At 39.5% G+C, this 24,171-nt stretch overlaps 1 protein-coding gene across 3 annotated transcripts in view; it reads left to right on the top strand.

Annotated features, from left to right (window-relative positions):
* Positions 1-353: 353 nt before the first annotated feature.
* The window catches only part of LOC123766394 (bromodomain-containing protein DDB_G0280777), a 59,015-nt gene continuing 35,197 nt past the window's right edge, over positions 354-24,171 (top strand). For 2 of the 3 annotated variants that reach the window (XM_069308415.1, XM_045755456.2), the window contains exons 1-6: positions 354-639; positions 10,098-10,208; positions 13,542-13,794; positions 16,041-16,156; positions 21,193-21,297; positions 22,789-23,022. In XM_069308415.1, the coding sequence (XP_069164516.1) occupies positions 397-639; positions 10,098-10,208; positions 13,542-13,794; positions 16,041-16,156; positions 21,193-21,297; positions 22,789-23,022 (1,062 nt within the window). In that variant the 5' untranslated portion in view covers positions 354-396. Of the gene's footprint in view, positions 640-740; positions 780-10,097; positions 10,209-13,541; positions 13,795-16,040; positions 16,157-21,192; positions 21,298-22,788; positions 23,023-24,171 lie in introns of those variants that run through there. The other variant, XM_069308416.1, reaches the window with a different exon arrangement.

Genomic DNA, 24,171 nt, shown 5'->3' with positions numbered 1-24,171 from the left:
TTTTCAATATGTAGTACTGAAACACATCGTGAAAAGTTTAGCTATAAGTTCTGTTATGTTTACACTATTTACATATTTTGAGTGTATTTGTGTTTGATGTTGACATTAGTGTGTCTGGAGGAGCGCGTGCGCACAGGTGAGGTGGTCACGTGACCTTCCCTCCACCAATCACATCCCTTCTTGCCATCGTCGGTCCGCGTGCTCTACTATTTAATAATTTTACAACTTTCACCTTTTTTCTTTACCTTTAGTACAAAATTACCAACGTATAATCGCATTTCTTTTCGGATTATCTCGAGTTGAGAAAAAATGGCGTAAGTAGTAATATATTTGAGTTTTCTTATTCGATTGCAAATTAGTGGGTAAATACAGTGATTGGAAGGAGGAGAGAGCAATATGGTGGTAGAGGAATGTTTGGGGGAAGGTAACAAGAGAAGTGAGAAAATTTGCGTGATGACGGCAACGTCGCCTACAGTCAAGATGGCTGCATGTCTCCCGCAAGACGGAGACTCAAGTAATCCGGACAAGCCTGGCTCTTCTTCCTCCTCACAATTCTTGAAACAACAAGCCAGTGGTCCTCAAGGGGGATCCTTAGCCTTGAGTGCCACCTCGGAGGAAATCAAGCTGGAGGGTGACAAGGTAAGTTAATATTTCGACATTGTTTTTGTAGGCGGTGACTGGTGTGGATAGTCGACTAGTGTGGCCGCCTGCGGAAAATAGTGAAACCCCGCCGTTGGTGCGTGGCTGACTGACCTATGGGCGATAGTGTGGAGAGTGAGGTGTATTTTGAGTGTGGTTGGGTGAGGGTGAGAGGGTGACGGGGTGGTTGAGGGTGACGAGGGAGGTGTTGAGGTCAGTGTGAAGGTGGAGCAGCAACGAGGCCACACAACAGGCCTCTCTCAAGTACCTGCTTGTATACACACACACACACACCTCACAACACATCTCACAACACATCTCACAACACACCACCACTGAGGGCTGTGTGAGGCAACGGGCTCAGAGAGACGTTGGCATACACGGTTTACGGAAGTCTGATAACTGAGGTGACTGGCAGGAGGTGGTGGTGGGCCTGACTGTGTGTATGAGAGAGAGCACTACGTCACATACACCGTCATACACATACACACAGCCTCGTCACATACACATATACACACACCACTGGTAAGCTTCTGCCTCGTGTGTTACTCTAATAGTGTTAACTGTGGCTACAGGCGCTCTCGCTAGCTGTGTATTGCGTGACGTTGTGTCGCGTTGTAAGGCTTGTTACTTTGCTCGACCTCGGCAACCTGTGGGGCACAACACATGCCTGGCCTCCCCAGCACATGCCTGGCCTCCCCAGCACATGCCTGGCCTCCCCAGCACATGCCTGGCCTCCCCAGCACATGACTGGCCTCCCCAGCACATGCCTGGCCTCTCCAGCACATGCCTGGCCTCTCCAGCACATGCCTGGCCTCCCCAGCACATGCCTGGCCTCCCCAGCACATGCCTGGCCTCCCCAGCACATGCCTGGCCTCTCCAGCACATGCCTGGCCTCTCCAGCACATGCCTGGCCTCTCCAGCACATGCCTGGCCTCTCCAGCACATGCCTGGCCTCTCCAGCACATGCCTGGCCTCTCCAGCACATGCCTGGCCTCTCCAGCACATGCCTGGCCTCTCCAGCACATGCCTGGCCTCTCCAGCACATGCCTGGCCTCTCCAGCACATGCCTGGCCTCTCCAGCACATGCCTGGCCTCTCCAGCACATGCCTGGCCTCCCCAGCACATGCCTGGCCTCCCCAGCACATGCCTGGCCTCCCCAGCACATGCCTGGCCTCCCCAGCACATGCCTGCTATATTACTGTTATTACTACATACCCTTACTTATATCTGGTGCTGGTATAGGGAGGGTTTGGTATTCACCCAAATTGTGATGGATTGTAGGGACTTGATCATAGCTAACTCTTATTGTAATAGTGTGATAATCTTGATGTGTGTTAAGTGACAATTAGCTTAAGTCTTGCTGGGTTAAAAATCAAATCGTGTCACTATTTTTATGAAGGTTCCAATTGCCTTTTAGAAGTTCTAATCACAAGCCTTGCTTAATTTCCTTATGCTTATAATGTACAGCCTAATTTAATGCTTAATGTTATCTTTAGAGAGGTGCTTTTGTGAATTAACTATTGAAGCATTTATCATGTTTAATTAGTATGTACACTTTTAATGATGATAGTATTGTAATTCTTTTTCATGCCTGATTTATGTAGAAGCATTCCTTTTCAAGTTCTTGTATAGTAAATGTTGGATAGATAAAGGTTGCCTTAACTAATTAGAATGGAGACAATAATAATGTCCGCCCAATCAAACATATCTTAAACTAATCCAGTCATGATAGGTTGGCTGCATTATTCATAAGAACATAAGAACAAAGGTAACTGCAGAAGGCCTATTGGCCCATACGAGGCAGCTCCTATTTATAACCACCCAATCCCACTCATATAAGAACATAAGAACAAAGGCAACTGCCAGAGGCCTACTGGCCCACACGAGGCCAGTAGTAAAGTAAAGTAAAATTCAAAAGTAAAGTCATGAAAAATGTCCTATAATGTTGTAAGTGACCTGAGATCATATGTCTAGAAAAGCATTTCTAAATCATGTAATAATTGAAAAGGTTTTCTGGCCTTCAAAACAGGCCCCTGGACCTGATAAATGGTGCCAGGAGTCGGCTGCAGCATCATTGTTACTGCCTGTGGTAGTGCTTAAAATCTGCAAGTATTCCTTTAAGACAATCATGCGCCCGAGTGGACAGTGCTCGGGAATCGTAGTCCTAATGTTCCGGGTTCGATCCCTGGCGAAGGCGGAAACAAATGGGCAGTTTCTTTAACCCTGATGCACTGTTCATCTAGCAGTAAATAGGTATCTGGGAGTTAGACAGCTGCTACGGGCTGCTTCTTGGGGATGTGTAACAAAAAGGCCTGGTCGAGGACCGGGCCGCAGGGATACTAAGCCCCGAAATCATCTCAAGATACTTAAATCACAAACCTACTCCAAGGCCTCATATCGGGAAGTGAAACTTGGTTATGAAAAAAAGAAACTTAGTTTGCAAGAGTATGAATAGTGGTATTGAGTGATGTGGTATGAGTGAAGTGGGCTGAGGGAATGAAATGTGTAGTGATGGAGTAGGTGAAATGCAATACAGTACAATATTTGTGTACAAAATGGTATGGATATGTAAACATAATGCCTGTAAATTGTTTAAAAGGTATTCAAGAGGGTCCCAAAAGGAAACGAGCAGCAGCTCAGTAGGCCTTTTTAAAAGTGCAGTATATATAATAAATGAGTTGCAACTGGTGTCACTTCTGCCTGGTAGGTTACTAAATGGCTCCAATATTTAACCATTATACAGCGTTTATCGTTATTTGTTGATTCACAGGGTAATGCAGTTATCGTCATATGAACAATTATTGATTGGGTTTTACATGCATAAAGCAAATATGGATGTAATGGAGTTTACCTTGACATGTGGAAAAAAATCCTGGTGCCATTTCATGGTTAAATATACTAGGAACAGCCTGCCATCGTGTGTGTAATTACCTAAGTGTAGTTACGGGATGAGAGCTATGCTCGTGGTGTCCCCTCGTTACAGTACTCTCATATAATGCTTTTGAAACTACTGTACTGATGCTTTTGGTCTCCTCCACTTTCTCACCTAGCTTGCTCCAACCGTCTATCACTGTTTGCAAAAGAAAACATTATAACATTTTCTGGTGGGAGTCCCTTTGGCTTCCCGGAGCTAACCAGGCTGATATGAATGTATTAGACCCTGGCATCAGTCAATGCGCATGGAGTTCTAGGCCTACCGGGGACCACGAGCCAGAACCTGGCCACCTCAGAAAGGCACGGGGAGCAATGGCCTATAGAATCCACCCCCTCCCCCCTGTGGTTGGTAGCATTCTATGCCATTCATTGACTGGGTCAGGCATCCAGAAAGGTAAGCACCCCAAAACTAACCCTTATTCTGGTTAAAATATTTCTACTGAAAGCCAAACTAGTGGACAGAACTCCCCAAATGAAAACGAGCAGACGTTACCGTCTGGCACCTCACGTTTTCACACGCCTTACCCGGGTGATGAGCCATCTATCTCTCTTTGGGGTTCGGGTTCTGGCCTACCTCGACGACTGGCTGGTGTGGGCTCCCAGCCAGTCTGCGTGTCAGCTCACCAGGGATTTGGTTCTTTCCCAGCTCGCTGGGTAAGTCCTTCTTGTTTTGTCCTTGGGTAAGTAGCTCCGGGGATCCGAAGGGGCTCCCGCCAGAAAACCAGCATTGAATGTAATGAAACGCCAGTTTTTGGGTGAGGCCCAGAGGCTCCCGTGCAGCCCTTCCTTTCTCCGGTCGGCGGTTTTTGACATCCAGCCTCAGAACTGCAGGGTGGATAGCTGGTGTGGTGGCCTGGGACTTCCCCTTCTCCCTCACGGGGGAGGGAGGTTATACAAGTCACAGCTTCCTATCATCCTTTGCAGATGACACAAAAATCAGCATGAAAATTACATCTGCTAAAGACATTGAAAAACTACAAGCAGATATTAATAACATTTTTAACTGGACAGCAGAAAATAACATGTTTAATTAACAGCGATAAATTCCAGGTACTGTACAGTGGAACCTAGAGTGATGAGCGACTCAAATTACGAGCATTTTGAGTAACGAGCGCGCCGAACGGCGACAATTTGTCTCGATTGGCGAGTGCTCATTTGATTAACGAGAAAACCACATGCTATGTTCCTGCTGCTTCTTGCACATTCTCGGACGCCTCCGATGATGCAAATAAATTATTTTTTTTTGTTTAAAGATGCTAATAATGCTGTGATGTTGCAAAGCATTGAATTTTTTTTTTAGAATAAACAAAATTTTTTTTTTAAATTTGAAAAAAGAATAAATGTCAAAAAGGTTTGTTCAGTGTTTGTCAGGTAGGCTGCTCCATGTTTCTTAAAAAAAAATTAAAAAAAAATTGAATATTTGAAAAAAGGAAAAATGTCGTAAAGGTTCGTTCAATGTGTGCCAGGTAGGCACACATTGTTCTATTATTAATATTATTAATTATTATTATCTATTATTAATAAATAAATGAAAAATACAAAACAAATTAAACACATTTGAAATAAAGAGTGTCATAATGGAGCATCCTACCTGATAAACACTAAACAAACCTTTGACATTCTTTTTTCCAATTTGTTCAACTTTTTTTTTTTTTAAGAAACATGGAGCAGCCTACCTGACATAAACTGAACAAACCTTATGCTATAAAAAATGAACAAATTTGAAAAAAGGAAAAATGTCATAAAGGTTCGTTCAGTGTATGTCGGGTAAGCTGCTCCATTATTTTAAAAAATTGAATGTCATATTGATGTTTTCGGTGATGGTACGGATTATTTTTATTTCCAATATTTTAAATGGGGAAATTCGTTTTGAAAGACGAGCCTTTCACATGACGAGCTCAGTGCCGAAACCGATTAAATTCGTTAATCGAGGTTCCACTGTACTGTAGTCCTAAAGCTCCAAATATATCAAATAATATACACATGGGAAAATACTGGATGGCCAGGTTCCAAATCTACACAGTAAAATAACAACATACTGGAGTGAACGATATGGAAGATATTGCAGAATAGAATGAGTGAAGAGCAGAGGTGCCATAGACACTATCAGGGAACACTGCATAAACATCAGAGGTTCATGGTTATTAAACGTACTCCCAGCGAGTACAGTATGAGAAATATTGCTGGAACAAATGTGGACACCTTCAAGAGAAAACTAGATAGTTTCCTTCAAGAAGTGCTGGACCTACTGGGCTGTTGTAGATATGTGGACTTGTGGGCTGCTCCAAGCAACAGCCTGTTGGATCAAGCTCTCTCAAGTCAAGCCTGGCCCCGAACCGGGCTTGTGGAGTAGAATAACTCCTAGAAACCCATCGAGGTGTAATCCAGGTACATAACTCATATGTACTACAGTATATTATGTTCTATACTAGGCCTAGGAATGCCTAAAGGCCTATACTGTACTAGGCTTTTAAATTTGGTTCTTAGCTTTTATTTTTTCTGAACTCTATAAAATTAAAAGTAGAAAGTGAACTATGGTGGTCCATCACTACATATTGGTACTGTACTCTCAACCAAATAGCTATTGTAAGTACAGTACTGTGCTAACATTTCAGGAGGATGGATTGAATTTATCACTATTAAGCATAATTTTTTTCCTTTGCCCAATCGAAGGCTGTTGACAGCATCTTGTAGTTTTTCACTGTCTTCAATGGAATTAATTTTCATGCCATTTTTTGTATCTTCCGCAAAGAATGACACGAAGCGGTGACTTGTATTTTTGCGTTTATCTGATAAAAGAAATGAGCAGTGGTGGTGTAAGGACTGTGCTCAGAAGTACAAAGTTTTTCAGTTTGCTTGTAAGTACAGTATAGTACTTGATTTTGTTTTATTGACTTTTGCATTCTGTTTGACAGGAAATTGAATATTCATCACCCTACTTTACCTGTTATTCCCACTGATCTCATTTTATTGGCTATCACTCAATGGTCACTTGATCAAATGCCTTTGTAAAGTCTCTACCTATATTCATCTGCACTTTATTTTTTCTTTTAATGCTTTTGTGATCTTGTCATAGTGGTTGAGTAATTGCAAAAGGCAAAATCCATGTTGACCTTGACTCAAGTTCATTGTTCTCCATAAAACTCCATAAAGTTGATTCCTGATTCCTCGCTCGAAAACTTTTAATTATGTGTGATGTTAGTGTGACTGGTCTATAGTTTGAGCCAATGCTTCGCTGCCCTTCTTATGCAATGGTGCTATATATACTTTAAGGGTTTCTTGTACTGTATCTCCCCTATATACAAGCTTTTTCTCCATATTACATTTAGCACTCGTGCTATTGGTATTTTTAAATTTCTTCATAAATATGGAATTGCAGGAGTCGGAACCTAAGGTTGGTTGCATGGATATGTTGGTTTCGTTTTCAAAGTCTGCTGTGTTCATGTTAATGAGTTAAATTATTAGTTTTGGATATTGCTCATAAAGAAGCTGTTTGGATTTTCATCTTTCGTGTTCTGTATATTGGGGTCGTAAACATAGCCTCACTTCTAGTTATAGGTCCAGTACTGGTGGAGGTTAGAACCCTTAAATCTCTGATCAGCGAGTGTGACATCCATCATGGGAACGTTCCTGGGAACAATAATTACAAAATCTATAAGAAATCTTAAAAAATACAGGTTGATCAGACTCCTAACAATTTGGTCCTGTCTGGTCCATAATTCTGGAACCCACTTTTGTGATTTATTGAATTGAGTGACAGGGGTTGGAATGAATACCAAATATTAAATAACATGCCTGTATCAGTACAGTACTGTACTTAGTGAAGTGTTAATTTATGAAGCATGTAAATTATAGGTGAGGAGATTGTTTTCTCAAGTTGAAAGATAATGTAAAATTTTTCAGTAAAGACAAAATTTGTTGCATGTTAATTTACTGCTTTGATGATTTTATGCATTCATGCAATTGTTGGTAATTATTGGTTAACGAACTGCTGTCGGGGACTTATCAGACTGGGAGGCTTTGGACTACAAAGTGTCGCAATTACTGATTTGAACTGGACGAATTCTTGCCAGTGATAGCAGTCATAGTTTTCTATTGAATTGATATAAATGATAAGATTGTAGCATCCCTTCAGATGGCACATAAGATAAGTTTTGTTTTACATGTACATACATTAACAGTACAGTAGTTGGATATATATAGGCCACGTGCTGTATAGTTTGTTACTAATACTATACAGTACTTGTTAAGATAGGTAATGGTTGGAAATGCCTTCAAAGGGCGGTAGCAGCTGCCCAACCTTGCCTCGAGTTGATTTTGGGGTTCAACATCCCTACATCCAAATCTCTGACCAGGACTCCTGGTTGCTGGACTGATCAACCAGGCTGTTGGATGCGGCTGCTTGCAGCCTGATGTATGCATCATCATCTGGTTGATTAGGTATCATGCAAAGGTGATCTTGCATCACCCAAGATGCAAGAGAAACATTATAAAGTCTAAGGCACTGACGTGTGAATTGCTTAATGACTAGTATGTTGTGTGGTGGAAGATACTAGTATGTTGTGTGGTGGAAGATAGTATGTTGTGTGGTGGAAGATGAGGAAAACTACAATTTTATGACATCAGTGTGTTATGGACTTTCAATGGGTTTGTGATGAATGTCTGGACAATTTGGCAGCTGTGGTAATTGGTGGAAGTAGTGCGAGTGATTCTTACCAAGAGACTAGATCTTCTGGTCAACAAAACTGATAGCTTGGGTGGCGAGTTGCAGAGTTCTGTGATTAAATTGGAGAGCTGCAATTCATTGACGAGCATTTGACATAAAGCCTAGATTTTGTGTAATTGTTGTTGACTGCTTTGGCCCAAGTTACTGGTGTAATTTGTGATGCAGAGTTCTGTGTAAGTTAAAAAGGTGAGGAAAAATATCATGCACTGGTGCTTAGTTGGCAACCTTGTAGGCAGAGCAGAGGGCTTGGGCTTCTATGGTCTTTGCTTCTATGGTCTCTTGTTTTGGTACCAGTACTTAATTTGGGGAATCTTAGCAAAAGATGTTACTCAAAAATTGTATGGATAGTGACCTCTTGTCCCTCTTGAGATTTTCTTTTATTCTCATCAAGAACCAGAGGATAAAGGAACTGTCAAGAGGCCACGCCCTTGTGCTTCAATTTAAGAGACCTAAGGTAAATGGTAAACCAGCAGGTCTGATGCTTGTTCCTGAAATTTTCAGTTATTGTCAAGAATGAATAGCAATTTTATATAGGTTTAGCTCTTGAGATGCACATACGATCCTCAGATGCTCAGCCCATAGCGTGCATAACATCCCGAGATGTTTTGGGCACTGTATCACTTGTAATTTCTGCTGGTACAAGGTGTTCCCAAGCAGCATTTGAGGCCTCCAGTAAGCATCTGCTATTTTGAAAAGTGACAATTTTTGAGACATTTTTTCTATGCATAGGGCATGCATTTTTTTAACGACAAAAACGAAGACAAAAAAAAAAAAACTATTTTTTAAAAGCATTTTTCTGTGCTCATACAGAACAGATAATGCCTGATGTAACCCTTGCCCAGTGCAGGGGTTAAGCAGATTTTTGAAGTGCATGTCAAATTGTGGATGACTAATTCCTACCATTGTTACTACCATTGTCAGGGACTGAACTCTGCAGTGAGATATCCTCTGAAGGCCAGTTCTTCCAGATGTGCATACTATGGTGGCAGTCACAGGTTGAGACACTGTCTGTTCCCAGTAGTGTTAATTGGTCTTTAAAAGTGCTGCAGGGGCTAATGAACCACTGCATCCTGTAGTAAATGTGAGGATATTACTGTTAAATTCCTGGAGGATGGGGCTACTGAATATTTGTAAAAGAAATGGTACAGATTGTTAAAGTCCGAAATTGATTCATTGCTTGCCCTCTTTAGGATTTTTTTTTATGTACATTTTGAACTGGGGCCATATGACCAGGGTACTTTTGCTGTTTAATGGTTTAAAACACACAACCGAGGTCCTCACCATAGAGACCTAAGGTCTGGCTGTCCTTCACTGCCAGTGGCACTTGGCATTTCAGGTGTAGCCTGCTCTTGTGATTTTTTACAATGTCCTAAATATCGTTAGTGTTAAACAGTACACAGGAGAGAGATACTCTGTACTGTACATACAAAGTTAATGTGATTTGGCTTCCATGAAAGGATTACTAGGTTTACACCGAGAGATGAAAATGACAAAAAAGAATGGTAATTAATCAAAATTGGGTTTGTCACTTGTACTTATCGGTACAGTGATGGCCTCGCTCCTCGTAGGTCTGTGTTTGATCCCTGATGGTCCAAGTAGATCGGCACTGTTCCTTCACCCCTTTCCTGTTCTTGTATCCCTTCCATGTATCATACAGCATAGTCATACTGACTTAGGGCTTTCATAATAACCTTTCCTTAATGTAATCTTTTGTAAGAATGTGCTAAAACAAAAAGTGTGGCATACTTCAGTAGCATTGCTTTATTGTAGTAAAAATATATTTTCTTTGCAACAGGCATATGATGAAGTAGCAAATTACAACGAAGAGGACCTAAGGAGTCTCCTGGAAGAAGTCACAAATGCTAGCAAGAGAAAAAACAAGAACACCCTCTCACCCTATGCCTTGGTTAGTGTAAATTGGTTTTATACCCATCGCATCTTTACTTCTTGCTCTCCTCATACTTGATTATTTTTCTATATACAGTGGTACCTCGCATAACGAATTTAATCCATTCCATGTTCGTCATGTGAAACGGACGTCATACAAAACGAGTGTCCCCCCATGTAACCAGTGTGATGCACTGTGTTTATTGTGAAATTCCCCCAGAGGGCATGACATCAAATGTTCCCCAAAATATCATTTTTCTTTGCAAAATGATAAATTACCATCCCTGAACATGTCTATGTAAAAATAATTACCAAATTCCACTTACTTTGACTGTGAGGGCGTGGACAAGGTGCGCTGTGACGTCATCAGGGGCTGGTGGCCCGTGTGTGAAGCTCCCAGACACGGTCGCGCAGGCCATTCAAGCACCGCGTGTTGCCACAAATATATTTTCAAATATTTTTTCTATGCATTTCCAATGCGGTTTTATTTGTTTCTTTTATCGTATATGATGCATATTTGTGACCTTTACAATATGTATACAGTAGAATGTTCATAATTTTCCATGGAACTGTGATACATGTGTCAGTAATGTGTCCACAATAAATGTTTATTGTCACAATATTACGTGGTAAAAATTCACTAAAATTACAATATGTATAGTTTCACATACTATATACACAGTAACACACTGTATTACACACTCAGTACTTTGGAGGTGAGTAATAGTCAACGAAGTAGTCCATGGTACACAGCGCGACTTTGCTCTCCTTGCACCAGCTACAGATAGATTTTCGATCCTGTTTCATCGTTCTGCGTGCTTGCAAATAACACACTCGTGTGCACCCTTGGCTTTAGTACTTGTAGGTGGTATGTAGCCAAGCTTGTAAAGCATAAGGTAGTATTGAAACGATTATAGGAAAAGCTCAATTTGTAAGGTAGTCTTGAAAAGATCGCTTTGTAAGGTCCCACACAGGAAGAGATTCAGCTAGCCTCAAAGAGTGTCCATCAGTCAGGAAGAGATTCAGGTATTCTTGAAAATATCAATGAACACCACCACCATGGAAGCCGCTAACACTTCATCTATGCTACTTGTATCAGATGCATCATCACTGAACGCAGAAAACGATTCATCTATGTATCATCTATATAAATTTGAGATGGCAAGGGTGGGGCTCAGAGCTATACCTGGATACGCTCGCTGTATCATCCTCATAGGTGCTGTATCACTGGCATCCGACCGTTGTGTTAAGCCCTTATTGCGCCTAGCTTCACCAATGTTATGACCCTTATGTTCTTCAAACAATAGGGTCTGAATTGCACCGATTGAGCGCAGTCTTTCAACACCGTGTGGGACAGGTGTTTGAGAGCCAGAGGCACGTGTGCTACAAATGGTTGTTCACGCAGTACTAACCCAGCCAGCAGCCCTAGTCTTTCATATTCATTATAGCAAAAGGTTCGTTTAGTGTTTGTTGGGTAGGCTGCTCCATTATGACAATCTTTCTTTGTTTCAAATGTGTTCCATTTGTTTTGTATTTGTCACTTACGTCTCAATAATGGAGCAGCCTACCCGACAAACACTGAACGAACCTTTATGGCATTTGTCCATTTTTCAAATTGTTTCAACAGTTTTTATTTTTCGTTTTTTTTTTATTTAAGAAACATGGAGCAGCCGACCTGTAGACCACCGAACGAACCTTTTTGACATTTGTACTGGTTTTCAAAATTCTTCATTTTTTTATTATTTACGTTTTTTGTATGTAAGAAACATGGAGCAGCCTACCTGCCGACCACCGAACGAACCTTTTGCTATAAGACAAATGAAAAATAAATATTGAACACATTTGAAGAAAGGAAAATGTCATAATGGTTTATTCAGTGTATGTAAGGTAGGCTTCTCCATTATTGAGACGTAAATGACAAATACAAAACAAATGGAACACATTTGAAACAAAGATTGTTATAATGGAGCAGCCTACCTGCCGAACACCGAATGAACCTTTTTGACATTTGTTGTATATCAGACATTTCATTTCTTTTTTCCTACAAAAACGTCAATGCTTTGCAACATCTCAGCAGTCACCCTTTTATATCCCAGCATCATTAGCATCTTTAAACAAGAACAACATAATTTATGTGCATTGTCGGAGGCGTCTAAGAATGTGCAAGAAGCAGCGCGACCCCACCATGTGGTGTTGACGTTACTCAAACCAGCGTTCGTCATACGGGACGATTTGACGCCGATCGGGCCGTTCGTTACCCAAAATGTTCGTCTTTTGGGGCGATCGTTATGCGAGGTACCACTGTATTTGTATTCCAAGCATTTCTCTCATTTTTCAGACCCTTGACTATTGTCTTTACCTATATTCCTTCCTTATAATTTAAGACTTTATCTCATTGATTTGCAATCTTTTGTGGTATAAAGCCATTCCTAATTTCTTTGTATTTAGCATTAGTGCATTTACTTGAGTATTAGCTTTAATTCCCCTCATTAGCCAGTTTTTCATGTTTAGTGTGTGCATTATTTGTAAGACGTAACACTAATGTACCGAGCCGCCTCCAGAAGTTATGACAAACTAAAACATTAGTGTATAGATTGTGTTGGTGGAAGGGAGTGATGGGTCTCTTAGGATATATTTCTCCACTGCTTTGCTCTATTTGGAATTGTTCTTTGCATTAACATAATAGTAGTATACTATTATTTATAACATGGCACTTATTAAATAATCTTACTGTAAGCGCCTTGTGGTGATATTTTGTCTACAGTATGTTGTTGGTGATAACTCTTTTTCAATGATAAGTTTTAAAACTTTCTGTGCAGATTCCCTAGTGTGTGCTACATCTTATCAACTCTATCGATGAAATACTGTACATAGATTCCAAAGATTTCCACACTATCTTTTCTTACCTTTACACCCAACTTAACCTCAAAAACTTGAGCTTGGATTTTTTTGGCCCAACCACTTGGGGTGGACGGTAGAGTGATGGTCTAGCTTCATGCAGGTCAGCATTCAATCCCCGACTGTCCAAGTGGTTGGGCACCATTCCTTTCCCCCGTCCTATCCCAAATCCTTATCCTAACCCCTTCTGAGTGCTACATAGGCATAACAGCTTGGTGCGTTCTCCTGATAGTTCCCCCCCCCTCTTTGACAGTTCAAAACTACTGCACAAGTACCTACAAATTCAATATGCATTGGTCTGGTTATAAACATTCCTCCATTTATTCCATTGTTGCATTTTTAATGTACAGGTACTTCATTTATTTAATTTAGAATTTTTAATTATTGTACTGTATATCTTTCATGGAAGTCATTGTTGAAAAATCCAGTTTAATTTCTTGAATTCTTGATTCAGGCTTTAATTCTCAAAGAACAAGATGCTTTGAGAGAAGAGTCCAGTTCTGGAGATGACACCAGGGATTTAGCATATAGACATCGAAGTAAAAAGTCACTCGTAGGACGTCGAGATCAGTCCAACGGAGATCAGTCAGCAGCTGCTCGTACAAGTACTGGTGGATCCCTTGGCTCCTTACATGACCTTTCAGAGACTAAACAGCCTAAAAAAGTTGCTGGGCCCAATCAGGGTGTGGCATCACGTTGTAGGGAGGGTGAGTAGAACCTGTATAATGTAGTAAATATATATATTTTCTTCAAGCTAAGAACTTTTGACACTTTCATATACCACACTACAGTATAACTGTACAGTGTGGTTGTATGTATGTATGTAATTTATTGTGTAATTGTTAAAAAACTGTTAAAAACTTTACTGTTAGTGTCACTGTTAAAAAACTTCAGTTTTATTTAGAATACCTTTGTATGAGAGGTTGTTTTACATGAGTGTGATATGCTATGCAAGAACAAAAATTAATATCTAAAGTAAGGTCGCTAATTTTTTTTTTTTTTTTGTTATTTCAACTAAGTGTAAATTAGACATTCAGCATGTCCTCATGCTGGAAGGTTACTTGGCACATACCAGAAATAACTACCAATTATGTTTTAGTATTCCAATACAGTTCCGTATTTAAGTTTGTCAGTTACAAAAATGTACAGTATTAATTTACTTAACAGGTAAATATCCAGGTCTTTGTCATGGCATACATATAAAACCATCTGGTGCTAGACTCCTATTCCATTTTGGTAGCAATATTTTCTTGGCTGATGATCTAAACACTCTTTTTAGCTTGGCAATAATTTCATTAGCAAGTTACAAGCTATCCACATGACTGTTTTAAATTGGCAGCCAAATTATCACCTTACTGATTAGGTTCATTAGTTTTCATTTTCTTTTAGGGTGTTACAGTGGATCCTATTCCCAGCACCTACCCCGGTACCAAATCCAATATATTAAATTTAAAGTAAATTCCAAATGCAGTGGAACCTTGGCTTATGAACGAATTTACTTACAAATTTTTCGAGTTACGACCCCAATTTCCTCAGAAAATTCGACTCGACTTACGACATTGTTGATACTGTATATGTTTAGGTTGACGGAGCCCGTGGTTCCTGGTGGGATGGGCGATCCTGCTTCAGTTTACCAGACCGTTCGCTCCTAGTGACGATCGCGCATGAATTCTTTGTAAAGAATTTCATTGATTTTGTGCTTTTTTTTTTGTTTTTGAACATAAAAGTAGTTATTATATATCATGCCATGGGTCCCAAGAAAGTCAGTGGTAAGGTTCAAATTAAAAAAAACACTTGTGAGGATGACCATAGAGGAAAAACGAGAAATCATTTATTTTGAATGAATGGGATGTCTCACTACAGACAAGTGTGTCGTTAGAGAGATTCTTAATAAGGCAAGCAAGCAGTGAGCCACAACCAGGTCCTAGTGGTATGCAGGCAAAACATAGAGTTCCCCAGAGAAGTCATTACTGCCTGATGTTATAATGTAAGGGGGGACTCCTCCTAACACTAACAACGTTAGAGGGACTAACACCTCTCTTCTTCCCCCTTTTCCTCGGTCTTTCATACACCAATAAGTCGTCAATAAAGGTAAGCTATAAGTTGTACATATTATAGTACAGAATGTATGTGTGTCTTATGTATGAAATGCATTTTGAAGTTGATATTTTTGGGAGTGTGGAGCGGATTAATTCAATTTACATTATTTCTTGTGGGAAAATTAGTTTTGAATTACGAATTTTTGTGTTACGACCCGTCTCTGGGAACAGATTAGGTTCGTAAGTGGAGGTACCACTGTACAGCAGAAAACAGGATGCAATCTTAAGATTGTGATAGTGTGATGACTGATGCAGGGGATTACATATCTGCTCAGTAGATAAAAATTTTATAATTTGCAATGCTGACATGTTCAAAATCAATATCTTGCTTTGTAATACATAAAAATTTGCACAGGATTGGATTGGTTTCCTAATATTGGGGACAGGAAGCCTGTTAGGATTATAGACATAGTCAAGCCTGGCCCTGGGCTAGGCTTGGGGAGTAGAAGAACTTCAGAACCTCATCCAGGTACAATCTTGGAGCCAACGATTGACCTTCACCAAAGTTGCAACTTACAACAGTCGCCTAACTCCCTGGTATCTATTAATTGCTAGGGGGAACACAGGCATCCAAACAAGGTAACACGTATCGCTCTGCCCTAAATTTATTATATCATTCGTAGTATTCAAACAGTGGCCAGACATTGTAAAGGTTGCATGTAATCAATAATGAAGTTCACCGAGGGTCTGGGACCAATAACTTTTCTCAAGCAGGAATCCACTGTATTAGTGAATTCCTGCTTGGACTCCACTAATACAATTAGTTGAACAAAATTCTTAAATAATAATAGTATATTACAGGTAGTTACAATTTTGGAATTGACATGGGTAAGAACTAAGCACAATTCTTCCAGGTGGTTCATGTGGGAACTTGTCACGTGGTTCGTTTGAGACGGTAAAGAGAAAGGGCCGCCGTTCCAGGGACGCTGCTCGGGCAAGCACAAGTCAACGTGAGGGAGGTTCTTTACAGGTAGGATACTTATAGGTTATTCTTTATACTTTTTTGCTTTTATTGACAAAATTAGTCCATATAATTTTCTGGGAGAGCTCCTGTGGTTGCTACTTGCTGCCTGGCAAGTTCCACCTAATTCAATCCATGCCAGGCTCTTGTGAGTCATGAATAAGGCTACACTGGACCAAAATATGACGTGACCTAAAACTACACGAGTCCAAAACTTGACCCCCCCCCCCTTTCCCTCTATAGAGGTGCAAAGAGCAGGGAATGGTAGATCCCCCCAACTAAGAAAAGGTCACCAGAGAACTGTAAAAGAAGAGTCAATGGCAAGGTAAACAAAGTAGAGAAAAGGAACACTGAAGCCTGAGATTAACAAACCACCTGGTGGTGAAGGAATTTTCACTTTAGTTCCAGGGGACTGTGCTAAACCATCAGTGAGTTTACAAGAATCAGGAGGGCAGAAGAGCAGCAGTTTGAGAATGCCATTGCAGCAAAAGCATAGAGCTAAGCTGCTGCACAACCATGTACTGAGGAAAAACAACTGTGTGAGACCATGTGATTAGACTACAGAGATAGGAGGGGGATTACTCTTGGAGAATGACAAAAAAGTGTGTGAAGAACTTGACAAAAGGTTCAAAAAGGTCTCTTTAATCAGAACTAGATTGATGTCTTAAGTAATTAAGAGACAATCCAGAAACAACTCTTACCACCCTTGGCAGTGTGGTCGGTGTTCTTTTTGCTCCTCCTTCAGAATCAGGACCTCATGTCTGATGGACCTGGTGTCTGAAATTTTGATCAGCCACTGTTTATTGGTTGAAGTGTGAGGTTCTTGATTAGTCTTGGCTTGTGGGGAGCCCCCTTTTTTCCTTAGGAGGCTTGGCATGGCATTTACCATACCCGAATGTTTGATTAGCAGACGAGTTTGATTTTTTTTTTTTTTTTTATTGGATATTGCTACCTTTGTGCTGCTTGAGTCTTGCCTGCTTGTGCTGTCCTTATCCTTGCATTTTCAGTGACTTCATTTGTTCAGGCTTTTTGAGGCTGCTATTGTGATGGATCATGGCCTGCATGCACTTGGCTGTGGTATTGCATGTTTGGGCTATCGTGGAGGTGTTCTCTGGTCAGCTCCTTGACGGCTTGGACGTCTTGGCTATAGGCACTTGTATGCCCAGCCCTACAGTTGGGGCCTTGGCCTTCATTGGACCTGGTCTGAAATTCTCAGTTGGCGTCCTATCTCCCTTCTACCTGTGTCTTTGCTCCTCTTGGACACTTTAATCTGGCTGGTGGCGGAGAATCCTCGGGTCACCTGTTGTTTGCCTGAGCAAATAACAAGTGACCAGAGGATCAAACAAGACTGGAGTCTGAACCTTACTGGCAGGTTTGGCTCCAGGTGTCATAGCATTTTCTCTGGTTCTGCTCCTTTCCATGCTGCCAGGACTGTCAAGTGCCCCATAGGGCTCCATTGGCCCTTTGACAAATTCTGGTTCACTGGTTTTCTCTTCTGACTTTAAGGGGGCTCTGTCTCATGGCGCCTTACTATCCTCCCCTTGCACTCGATCTTTTCACTGGCACTTCAGCCCTGGGTTGTGACCAGCATTCACTTGCCGCTCAGCTCATTGGGTGGATCTGTTGAGTTTGTCACTGTGGCATGAAATGGTACTGCAGCTGTACTGGGCAGATGGAATGTGGCACTCACATTAAATAAATTAAAACAAAAAAATGCATTGGCCTTTGAGCAGTGTGAGAATTGGGCAAGATTGGAAGTAAACTCGGACCAAAAAATATAACAATGTACTCTACAATAAAGATAAACAAATAACATCTGAATTACAAAATTCTAGACTGAAAACACTTGGTGAATACACATTAGAACATCATTTGAAAGCTTACGTTAACACGATGAAATAACAGTTGTGACTAAATGGTTGTTACACATGTACAAAACACTACAACCTGGACATAAAATATTGTCTGGAGAAACAGGCTAGTTGTGCCAGGTTAATAATGTTGTAATTCCTGAGCACCCAGAGGGAGACTGAAGATGATGGCGGGGGATATGTGTACTTGTACCCCTGGTTGTAATATCACATCCTTTGTCAACAGTCGAATGGTGTACAGGTGAATGATAATTTGGTGTCTCGCCAGTATATTTCATTACAGTAACAGTATGAGGTTTCTTGGTGTTCCTTCCATCTTTTTCTGTCACTTGTTCTTGGTTGTTGTACCTGTGGTTGTATCATTTTTGTGTATGTTTGTAGATAGCCTTCTCATGATGATTACTGCTGCCTCATATCATTTGGTCTTGGTGTTGTTGCAGCTGTTGGCAATCGGTGTCAACATTTTTTTTTGGCCATTTCACAAGTTATTGGTTATTTTTTCTCCATCGACTTGCTCCTGCTCCTTCTGAGGTGTCCTAATCTTTGGACGAGATTTTAGTTTTCTTCTCTTCCCTCCTTGCTGTTCTGTTGCCCCTACAATTCTGGTTGTTTCCTAGTCTTTGTTTTTGTTGGGCCTTGCTTCTGGTTGTAAGGTTGGGAGGCTTAACCCTCTCCTCCAGAAGTGGCGATTTGCCTTTTTTTTTTTTTTGTCCTTACGGTAATGTTGTACAGTATTTTCATAATCGTAACATTACATCATGTACTTTAGTAACATTGATGTTACTGTATTTATTATATTTGTATGCGTGTTACTGTATTTATTATATTTGTACGCATGTTACTGTATATATTATACAGTATTTGTATGCTTCTATTGTCTGTGGCACCATTAAGTTGTGCCAACTCTCTTTCCTGGGGAGCTGCTTATGTGGCTTTCCCCCACCCCGGTGTGTGTGTGTGCCCTATTTCATTTTTGTGGTGACGTAACATAAAGGAAACGCCATAGGTATCCTCCCATTGGAACAATTTGAAAGTTCAATCATTTCATTCTTAGTTTTTTTTTTTTGTGATAATTGCCAAAATATAGTTTGGAAAAAGTGTTATTTCATATTAAATGCTCTATTCATTATGGAAATATTCATCAAAATTTGTTAAAATAAATTTTGCTGTTATGATTAATATAATTTCAGATGATTTTTTCTATCAAGAGGGCTGCCACAGAAATCCACTAGAATATTTATTCTAATATAATTTATCTAGCTTTCCAATGGTTTGTTCAATTAATGATTGTTTCATACTCTTATACTCGCCCATCTCCCCAAATGTATGGGAACTCCAACCCATCCTCCGAATTTACAGTACGGTTTAATAATAAATGTAATAAGTACATTTCCTTACTGCCATACATAGTACATACATAATTGCACTTATGGGGCTGCTACATTTACCTCCCCATTTATTTTCCTTCTTTTCTGTTAAGACACTCGGAATTTTAGGATGACGTTTTAAAGTTCAGTTTGCTACACACAAGTTTTAAATATCAGGAATTTTTTTTCAGTTTTATTAAACAATAGACATTTTATACGAAATTTGAAAATATCCTGAGTTACTTTACAATTGATTGAAATATTTTAGTTTTATAAAACTGTTATGTCAAACTAGCTATAGGTTAAGTACTATTTGTAATTAAGAAGCAATAAAATGCTTATCTTCAAACACTAAGAAGGTTAAGTTAGGATGTGGTTTTCTATTCAATTTTTCAAGTAAACTCAAATATTCACAATATGTGTATTTGACAGTACAGTTTAATACTAAGTGAAAATAAGTACAATTCCTGACTGCTATGAATAGTACATAATTGCACATACTTGTGCTGTTACATTTACTTCCCCATTTTTGGAGGACAGGCTGGGGAACACACAAGTATTTCTGATAATTTAACTCTATCGCGCACAGCGTGCACGCGGCGCGGACTTTGACGTCATGGGGCGGATGGTGCGGGCGAGCATGCGACGACTCCTAAATGTGTATACTCGTTTCAGTTTTCTCAACTTAATTCTCATGCTATGTCGTTCGTTTTGGTATCATTGTGTTCGCAATTAAATTCCCTGCAGGTGTATATGCATATAATGTCCAAAAGCCTGGCGAGACTCCCCCACAGCAAAGCCTAAAGTTACCAGTTAACGAGCACCAATTTGCACACCACAACCTAATGCGTATACTCATTTAGCTAAAAACATAAATTTTTGTGTTACATTGCTCGTTTTGGTATCAAATTGTTCGCAATATAAAGGCATGCATTTTAAAACTACTCATAATAATAGAGCAATAACTCGAATTTTAACAAATATTTTAATTTTGGATGCTCATAATCACAATTATTTAGATCTTTCCAGTGTTCTGACATCAATTTTCATGTTACGTCGCTTGTTTTGGTATCAAATTGTTTGCAATCTAAAGGCGTGCATTTTAAAACTAGTCCCATAATAATAGCACAATAAGTAGAATTTTAACTAGGACTCAAGAGAAATAAAATGGACGTGATCGGTGTCCAAAGCGAGCAATGGTGTTAAGCACTCTGGTCAACATTTTTTAAATAGAAAAAAAAAACTGAGTTTATTGTAGCATAAAAAGTTATAAATTAAAAAGTAGAGTTGACCTTAAGTACTTTATAATATGCCTCATCTGAGACATTGATAAGTAAGCTCCATCCACAACTACCACCACCTTTACAATTACAAGCACTACCACAACTAAACCACATTATTGATATGGTTATCTTTATGACTGCAACTATTATTCTGCCCCCATTTGAAGCTTCATCTTTTAATCATTGCAACACTTCTACACATTGCGAATTGTTCACATCCTGAGCTACAGTACATGCACTGCTTGTGCTCTTTATAGCTTGCTTACAGCAAGATATATTTTACGTTACAGCACATTTATTATTTAAACAGTTTATGTAATAAAATCATTAATCCTGGAATTCATTCTACAGTATTTCTTCCCATAACAATGTTAAAACCTTCACTGTCAAAGTTGGATGGGATCTTGAGGTGGTGTGTATTTGCATAAAATTGGAGTTCCACTGTATTAATTTTCTCTACAGTTGAAGTATTGAATATATATATTATAAATTTTTACTAAAAGTAAAATTTTTATCATGAACAGAATTTAAGCAAGACTGAAGCTGCTTCAAATGAATCTAAGAAACTCCACAAGTCAGGTAGCCTGAGTCAAGTCTGTTCGGAGGTTGCTGGTGGTGCTCGCAGTAAGGTAAGCAAAATCTTTGGCTTATTTGCTTACCAAGTGAGGGTAGGATATCAATATTAGTCTTGTTTGTGCATCTTTCTATTTTATTTATGCGGTGAATAGAATCCTATACCTACAGTATTTAAAACCATAAATTGGCACAAGAATCTTCATATTTTTTCAGAGAAGCCCTCATGTTCTGAATCCTTTGGAGTAATCATGTATAGTGGAAAGAAAGGGTTTGTGCATCCTTTTGCAAAGAAATAAGAGATCTCTTAGTTATATATTCAATTATACCCATATTAATTTTAAATATAGTGCAGTAATTGTCAACATTTCCTGGAAAGATAAATGTTAGGGAACAAAATAGTAACATGCTGGAAATTTTGGATAGAGGGGAAATATGGTCAGGTTTATTTAAGTTTTGACTTGATGATGAGCATCCAGGATGGACCAAATATCGTTACTTTCCTTTCATTTTATGTGTGTGTGGGGGGCCAGGTTATTTGTTTTCTGCCATGTTATTTTAACTTATTCTTTGTAAGGTAATTTAAATTGAAGTTTCTCAAAATAAATGATCGAATAACAAACGGGCAGTTTGGTATCAACACATGTGTGTTAATATTTACTTAGTCACTGGAGGTTTTGAGAGCTGTCATTTGGGCAGACTGCATCAGTCTGGATTAAAAAAGACTTTCGGTAAAGTCTTGCGTAGGAAAATGTTCCTGAAGTTACAACCCAATGGGTAAGTAATGGGAAAGCTAATTGGGGAGCTGGTCGGCCGAGCAGACAGCACACTTGTGATCCTATGGTCCCGGGTTCAATCCCGGGCACCGGCGAGAAACAATGGGCAAAGTTTTTCACCCTATCCCCCTGTTACCTAGCAGTAAAATAGGTACCTGGGTGTTAGTCAGCTGTCACAGGCTGCTTCCTGGGGGTGGAGGCCTGGTCAAGGACCGGGCCGCGGGGACACTAAAGCCCCGAAATCATCTCGAGATAACTTCAAGATAAGATAACCTAATACCGTGGATGAAAAATTTATACAAGCATGTACTGTAGTAATTAAGACAAATTGCAATGGAGGAATATCACTAGTGGGTTCTTATCTATAGGGCTCAGTACTAGCACTTAGAATGTATTTATGTATAGTACTAGCACTATACATAAATGATCATCCTACAATGATAGTTATTTAAAAGTTTGTAGATAGTAGGAAAAATAAAAATAAAATATCTTGATTGCTTCACCCTTCAAGGTCACCAGGACAAAATAAGTACACGACACAGTAATTGGTCGACAAGATTTAATGTGGACAAATAGCTTGTAAATGAGTGTATGAGATGTTGAGACAAGACCACATTCACTGTGCAGTATAAATTACACTGAAAACTTAAGAATTGTCACGATATTGTATCCTTTTTAGACAAATTTAAGATAATCATTTCAAGGGAGTTGTTGTTGAATATTTTATCAGTAGTTTTTACTTCAATTTGGTTTATTTGTTCATCTTTAAAGAATCGACGACAGAAGACTGCAAGCGAGAGCTCCAGCTGTAGGTATTCTCGTCGTTCAGAAGATCGTGAAGCTGGTGAAGAGAGCTCTTGTGATGAAGCCATTGGGGATAATCGCTGCAGGTTATTAGCACAATCGCCTCACTCTGCAGAGCACACATTTCCTCCAGAAGGTGTTGGCGGGGCTTCTGGAGGAATTGTTCCCGATATTAGCAATGATGTAGAAGATTCTATGTCGGTACGTTAACACATTAATGGCCGCATGTAATCTAAGACCATTTTTGGAAATAACTTTTGATTTGTCATACAGAAGAACACAAAGTTGACAGTAGATTTGATTAAATAAAAATATTTCGCTTGTAAGGGCTTTATGAAGTCCAATATAGATACTCCAAATTTGCTGCTTATAAATACAGAAAGGAGGATTGGTGTAGTGAGGTCAAGGATTATATGACAAACATATTTTTAAGATGCAGTGCAGTAATACTTAAACTGCCAAATTATTGAAATGGTTGCTCAAAATTCTTGGGTTTTGTAGACATCTCAATGATTGCACACTTGGTTATGTATGCCATCACCATTTGTGTAGACCATAAGACACTCATTTTTAAACTTTTGCTTTCAGAAGAATAGTCAGGTTAAACCTTTAAATACAAGCCAGTTCCATTCATATTGTAAATTTGAAATCTATATAAATTGCTTGAAAATTTTTTCTAAATAGAAGCTGCCTTGTATGGGCCTATAGGCCTTCTGTAGTTACCTTTATTCTTATGTTTTTAATTTGTAGGTTTTAAATTTATGGAAGGCTGGACATTGCTCTGATTGGTATTTGATAATTCACCAATAATGATCCTCTTAGATGTGTTATGCCTCTTGAAATCTTGAGTCCCCCTATCACGTGCTTTGGTCACTTATCCCCAATTTGATTGCAAACCTTCTTGCTGTATTTACAACCTCTTTACTTAAGATTCCTATAACCATTGTGTGGTGATGTGTGAACCATTTGTAAATTCTCATCTTTCTGAATGTGTGAGAGTTTCCGTGGTTTGTTATAATCACTACTAGTGCTTGCTCCCTTACTCATTAGAAGTCACATATATGTATTTCCATTTTCTTTTCCAAATATCTGATGCCGTACTTATGCCTATTCTGAATCCTCTTGTCACACTCAGTGGCACAGTCACGTAGTTCAGTGACTAAGCTCATATCCCTGAACATATAAACCATTTAACTTGAACATCACAGCCCTCTTCTCTACATAACAAACCAGCAGAATTGTATCTCCACGAGTCTATGGATCCAGTGACTTTCTTCCCCAGTTTCCTCTTGATGTGCACAGAGCCTAAAACCATTTTTTTTTATTTATATATATATATATATTTGCACT

Source organism: Procambarus clarkii, chromosome 62 (genome assembly GCF_040958095.1).
Source record: "Procambarus clarkii isolate CNS0578487 chromosome 62, FALCON_Pclarkii_2.0, whole genome shotgun sequence".
NCBI lineage: Eukaryota > Metazoa > Arthropoda > Malacostraca > Decapoda > Cambaridae > Procambarus > Procambarus clarkii.
Note: the sequence above shows the minus strand (reverse complement) of the source record. Positions and strands in the feature narration are given on the sequence as shown.